This window comes from Notothenia coriiceps, unplaced genomic scaffold (genome assembly GCF_000735185.1).
Source record: "Notothenia coriiceps isolate Sejong01 unplaced genomic scaffold, NC01 NC01_scaffold00014222, whole genome shotgun sequence".
Lineage (NCBI taxonomy): Eukaryota > Metazoa > Chordata > Actinopteri > Perciformes > Nototheniidae > Notothenia > Notothenia coriiceps.
Genome location: NW_011346923.1, coordinates 1 through 6,390, shown reverse-complemented (window position 1 = coordinate 6,390; position 6,390 = coordinate 1). Strand labels below are relative to the sequence as shown.

The following is a 6,390-nucleotide window of genomic DNA, read 5'->3' as shown; positions in this document are numbered from 1 at the left end:
TAACACATTATCAGCATCCCAATCTGTGTGTTGGATTTGTATAGCTTTGCAGTGTGGAAAGAAATCATACATTTGAAACATAAGCAGATGGTAAGAGGCGTAATTTAAGGGTTTGATGAGCTGACTGACTGATTGTACTGGCAGGTGTTTGGACATCAGTTGTTTGTAATATGCATGAGGCACAAGAGGAAAGTAAAAAATCAATGTGACTTTAGTAAAAAGTTTGATGTATTCTCAAAATGCAGACTCCATTGGATTATATTATAATCTGTAGTGTGCTATTATAAATGAATACAAATCTAATTCTAAAGTATCTAATCTTGTATATTATTTTACAAGTTGTTTTATTTGTGATTCTGCATGGATTAACTTTTTTTATTATATGGAAGTGCCAGCAAACACTGGGCTGTATGTCAGATTATTTGCACAAAGTGAAGCAGCATTTTCCTCCTCATAGTAACCGGCGCCATGCTTGCCGGGTGTGGTCTGGGAGGCGGGCTATGTGGCGAGACAGGCACTCGTCCAATAGAAATAATAAATAAATAATCGAGCGTCTGACTGACAGGTTGTTGACCAATGGCCGCACCGAGGTCACTGACGCAGGCTTTGCCCCTATATTTAACCGCTGTCCATCTCTTATGCGCCATTATCTCTTACAACGACCCCATAACTGTCGTATTGTAAGATTTTCTGTGCAGGAACTTCAATCCTCCACCGCGACTACAGAACAAAATGGTAAGAACTTTTCAAAAATAAATGCCAGGCTTTTTAAGGTATGCCAGAGGGAAGTAATGGCAGTGGTTTTGTTTTTGATATTTAATTTCCCCTACAACCGATATCAAACCAACGAAACGTACACGTTTATAAAAGTGGAAAAAGGCTCGAGGTGTCAAAAAAGTATTTTTCTATTAAACAAGTAATTTCTAGCGTATTATTGAATATGAGTTTTGGAGAAGGGAGGTGCTTTGCATGGGGGTACAGCCAGCTAACGTTACGTGACGGGCAGACTGAACAAAAGAGGTTTTCATCTGACTGCTATGTGGACAGAATGAATAATGAAGTCTGCTGTGTTGGGTCCTAGCCCCTGTCAGCACTATAGCAAAGTGTAAGTGATCTGCAGTCTTCAGATGTCCCACACCCAGAGAAAGCCTGTCCATACAGCGAAAATGTATTAAGTGGACGTTACTGTTACCGCCATGAATTGGTTGTTGGTTGGCATATTACTCATACTGCACCATAGCATGTAAAGCGTCCCCTTTTCCATAACCCAGAACAATTTGTACAACAGCTACTTAATTATAATGTTTATTTAATCCAAATGCCATTATGTGTCTGTATTGTATTGATATATATTCCTGTAGCTTGTGAAACTGTATATTATACTCAATTTATTCAATATTTTGTTACATTGTGTATTATTCAGATACTGTAGGGATGTATTTTCTATTGTGAATTTGTATTTGCTTGCAGCTAATGCTATTTTGTATTGTACTTGTATCTTATTGTATCTTTTAAACATTTATTTTCTTGTGTAATGCTTGACACTACTGCAACAAAAATATTTTTTTTATTTTATTTTGGGATAAATAGAGTATCTATCCATCATCTCTCTCTCTATTAGATTTATTTCGCCTTATTTAACTATTACCTTCATCCTGCCAATAACTGTATTCTCAAGAATATAGCTGTGATATTTATTTTGAACTATAGTAAAACTATTTCTGTTAGCCCACTTTGTTTCCCATTATACCATGTCTAAAACAATACAGACAAATAACTTTTTTTTGTCTGAAAGCAGCTGTGAAGCAGTTTTTAAGTGTTAAAATTGCAAGGTTTGAGATTAAATAATATCTGTAATTCAAATCTTCTCTCTCTGCCCAACAGCGTGAGTGCATCTCTATCCACGTCGGTCAGGCTGGAGTCCAGATTGGCAATGCCTGCTGGGAGCTTTACTGCCTGGAACATGGGATCCAGCCGGACGGACAGATGCCCAGTGACAAGACGTGTGGAGGAGGAGACGACTCCTTCAACACCTTCTTCAGTGAGACTGGAGCTGGAAAGCACGTCCCCAGAGCAGTTTTTGTGGACCTGGAGCCCACTGTCATCGGTAAACTCTCATTAAATATATATGCCATATATAGCTTTCAAGTCAAACCCTTTAGTCATTTCTAAACAAATTGTTCTCTTCAGATGAGGTTCGATCCGGGATCTACCGCCAGCTGTTCCACCCTGAGCAGCTGATCACTGGCAAGGAGGATGCTGCCAACAACTACGCCCGAGGACACTACACCATCGGCAAGGAGATCATTGACACAGTGCTGGACAGGATCCGCAAACTGGTGGGTAACTTGACGTATAGAGTGACACATTCCTAAAACAAGTTCAAAATATTCGAATGAATTCTTGAATTTGTATCTCATATTTGTCTCTCTCCATCTCCAGGCTGACCAGTGCACCGGTCTTCAGGGTTTCCTGGTGTTCCACAGCTTCGGAGGGGGCACCGGCTCTGGTTTCACCTCCCTGCTGATGGAGCGTCTGTCCGTCGACTACGGCAAGAAGTCCAAACTGGAGTTCTCCATCTACCCAGCTCCCCAGGTGTCCACCGCTGTGGTGGAGCCCTACAACGCCATCCTCACCACCCACACCACCCTGGAGCACTCTGACTGTGCCTTCATGGTTGATAACGAGGCCATTTATGATATCTGCCGTAGGAACCTCGATATCGAGCGTCCCTCTTACACAAACCTGAACAGGTTGATCAGTCAGATTGTGTCCTCCATCACTGCCTCCCTTCGCTTTGATGGTGCCCTCAATGTTGATCTGACAGAGTTCCAGACCAACTTGGTGCCCTATCCCCGTATCCACTTCCCTCTGGCCACCTATGCCCCTGTTATCTCTGCAGAGAAAGCGTACCATGAGCAGTTAACCGTGTCAGAAATCACTAATTCCTGTTTCGAGCCAGCCAATCAGTTGGTGAAATGTGACCCACGTCACGGTAAATACATGGCCTGCTGCCTTTTGTATCGTGGTGATGTCGTTCCCAAAGATGTGAACGCTGCCATTGCCACCATCAAAACCAAGCGCTCCATCCAGTTTGTGGACTGGTGCCCCACTGGTTTCAAGGTGGGCATCAACTACCAGCCGCCCACTGTAGTTCCTGGTGGAGACCTGGCCAAGGTCCAGAGGGCTGTGTGCATGCTGAGCAACACCACTGCTATTGCAGAGGCCTGGGCTCGGCTTGACCACAAGTTTGATCTGATGTACGCTAAGCGTGCCTTTGTGCACTGGTATGTGGGTGAGGGTATGGAGGAGGGAGAGTTCTCTGAGGCCAGAGAGGACATGGCCGCTCTGGAGAAAGATTACGAGGAGGTTGGAGTCGACTCCATTGAGGGTGATGGAGAGGAAGAGGGAGAAGAATTTTAAAGAATGAAAACTTAAGAACTAGTTAAACATCATAATGTTGATTCGTCCTTAAATACATTCCAAAAATAAATGTGGATGTCAATTTGATGTGATAGGAAAGGCCAGGGGGGATAACACCAGGTTGTTAGGTTGGAGTTTACTTGTTCGAGGGTGAGGAAGAGGAGTATTAAAAGGGACTTTGCACTAGTTAGTCAGGAAACAATTGCTAATAATTGAAGGCATCTCAAAAAGTAATAGTTTTTTTACAACTCAGAGTTTGTCTTTTCAGAGGTAGTGATGCATACTGTGTCTGTTCTGCTCTCTAATAAATGTCCTGAAAAATATGAAGTGGTCTGTGGTTCTTTTTTTTGGTTTAATATAAATAAATCTTTAATAAGTGTTGTGATTTGTAGTTAGATCTATGATATGATATTTGTATTATGTCTGTCATTATTATAGAAACAAGCCATTGAATATATCCTTAACCCAATGAATGATCTTTCAACAGTAACAGCTGCTAAGTGTCAGATAGAGACTCCAAAATCATTTTATCAGAAAATATATTAGCCAGATACTCTTAAATTAACACTTCAGGTCAGGGTGAGTGACGTATTTGAGAAACATGCTTTCTTATATTTGTGAAATGCTTGTAACACCCCCCAACAGCAATCAATACATAAACAGCTCTGACAAAAAAAGGAAAGAGGTCTGTTGAAGATATTCCATTCTGTCACTTAATTTGGCCTTAATTAAAAAACAACTAAATAATGAGTCTTTCATTTACTCTCAAAATATGTCACCAGCATGTTTTCAGGGTCATGCTTTGTATGGCATCATATTACTCATCCTCAGATGTTAGATTTTCTAAAAAGCAATATTAAACGTATGCTTAAAATATGTGCTAAGGTTGACAGCCTCGTTCAGGTTTGTTTTTTAAAAGCGTTTATTAATGTCATATTTGTAATTGTTATGGTCGAAAGCAGGCCTTTTGACCAGGGGTGTAGTGACGGAAAGGGCTCCGACTCCATTTGGCGTCTCTACAACCAGTTAAAGGTGCCGTTGTGAGTGGATTGCTACTGTAATCAGGCACGGCAGGATCGATGGATGAAGGCCTTTAAATGTCCCCTATTATACTGTTTTTCATCCATATATTATAGGTCTCAGATAAACATGTCTCTGAAGTGTTTGGCTCGAAATACCAAACAAATTGTGCATTGTAGCATCCCATAAACCCCTCTGTTTCAGCCGTGTTTCAAAAGTGCTGATTGAAAATAAGGAGCCACTCCCCACGGCCCTCCGAGATATTTTTTTCCCTGAAACGTTCAGAATCTCTTTACACAGAGGGGACACATGTTTATGTATAAAATACATGAAAAAGTGGATTTTGCATAATAGGTGATCTTTAAAGTTCAGATCCTGGCTTTCCGCTCTTTTACTGGCACCCGAGCTGGGAGGGTGTTGTGGTCGTATTCATCCCAGAACAGTTAGAATAAAGGGTTGCAGAATGAGAGGCACTGCACGGCCATCTTTATTTTGTAATCTTGGTTTGGTAATTGTGCTGTGGGTGGAAGTCAGATCAACAACACTGCAATATTCCAAGAGGTTAAATGGGGGATTAGGGTTCAAACAAAGCAATGTCTCAGGGGAGATGCAGAACACTTAGTGACACGTGAGTTCAGATGTTTGTTTAGCAGATACTAACCCCGGTAATTGAAAGAATTAAGCACCTTTGTAGAAAACTCCCCAACTGAAGGAGGAAGTCTGGTGACAAACTATAGGAAGATAGAAGTTAAGGTACTACTCAATGTCTTTAGCTCTAGGAATGGACAGGGTACCAAAAATAACAGGAATGCTTGGTGCAATCCTTAAGTAAAATGTGAGAAGCTGATGATTACCTTACATGCCAAGGTGATTAGGGACTGTTGACGTTGGAGTGGGCACACATGAATGGGCTATTAAACAATTTGAAATTCGATAAAAAAAACACCATACTAGTTTAGTTATAAAGGATTAGGTTGTTGGATAAAGGGGGATTTATAGGCAGAAATGACATCTGATTATAATTATCATGTTTTCAATAATGAATAATCTACTAAAACTAAGAATTGTTGGGTTTTTGTTAGCTTAAAATTAGCCCATATCTAGATAGGGTTCTCAGGAGTGTGCCATGTTGCAAAACGACACTAATTACTATATGGCCCTGTTGTAACAAAAATAGAAGATTCAGCACAAATAAAATGATCGTATATATTTGCTCTAACAGTTTTCAAGGTATAAATTAAACATTGTGTGATGTGTGTGTTCTGTAAAACGAATTCCCTTATCTGATCATATACAATTGGTAAAACTCTAATGTAAATGTTTCTTTTTAATTCTTAAAACCAAAAGAAAAAACACAGACAACTTAATATGTTGTAGGACATTTATTAAGAACAGGGTCAAACTGATCTTTCAGGATCGCTAACTCTGAACAGCCGAACTTCTAATGATAGTTAAACATTCAATTTTAGAATTAATTGTATCATTTTTAACAAATGCCTTTTTGTCCCTTAATATTCCTCTCCCTCTTCCTCTCCCTCACCCTCAATGGAGTCGACTCCAACCTCCTCGTAATCTTTCTCCAGAGCGGCCATGTCCTCCCTGGCCTCAGAGAACTCTCCCTCCTCCATACCCTCACCCACATACCAGTGCACAAAGGCACGCTTAGCGTACATCAGATCAAACTTGTGGTCAAGCCGAGCCCAGGCCTCTGCAATAGCAGTGGTGTTGCTCAGCATGCACACAGCCCTCTGGACCTTGGCCAGGTCTCCGCCAGGAACTACAGTGGGCGGCTGGTAGTTGATGCCCACCTTGAAACCAGTGGGGCACCAGTCCACAAACTGGATGGAGCGCTTGGTTTTGATGGTGGCAATGGCAGCGTTCACGTCTTTGGGAACGACATCACCACGATACAAAAGGCAGCAGGCCATGTATTTACCGTGGCGTGGG

At 41.3% G+C, this 6,390-nt stretch overlaps 2 protein-coding genes across 2 annotated transcripts; one reads left to right on the top strand and one right to left on the bottom strand.

Moving 5' to 3' along the window:
- Positions 1-630: 630 nt before the first annotated feature.
- LOC104948347 (tubulin alpha chain) lies at positions 631-3,746 on the top strand. Its single transcript, XM_010774542.1, has 4 exons — positions 631-735; positions 1,885-2,107; positions 2,191-2,339; positions 2,443-3,746. The coding sequence occupies exons 1-4, from the start codon at positions 733-735 to the stop codon at positions 3,421-3,423; spliced, it is 1,356 nt and encodes a 451-aa protein (XP_010772844.1). The 5' UTR covers positions 631-732; the 3' UTR covers positions 3,424-3,746.
- A 2,064-nt stretch (positions 3,747-5,810) lies between these two features.
- LOC104948348 (tubulin alpha chain) lies at positions 5,811-6,386 on the bottom strand (the record flags this gene model as incomplete). The annotated part of the gene is made up of 1 exon (XM_010774543.1): positions 5,811-6,386. A coding segment is annotated over one exon (435 nt), but the record flags the coding sequence as incomplete, so codon positions are not given.
- Positions 6,387-6,390: the final 4 nt, after the last annotated feature.

Coding starts and splice junctions, on each gene's coding strand:
- LOC104948347 (XM_010774542.1), top strand. Junction 2,108..2,190: donor CCTGGAGCCCACTGTCATCG/GTAAACTCTCAT, acceptor TGTTCTCTTCAG/ATGAGGTTCGATCCGGGATC. Junction 2,340..2,442: donor TGGACAGGATCCGCAAACTG/GTGGGTAACTTG, acceptor CTCCATCTCCAG/GCTGACCAGTGCACCGGTCT.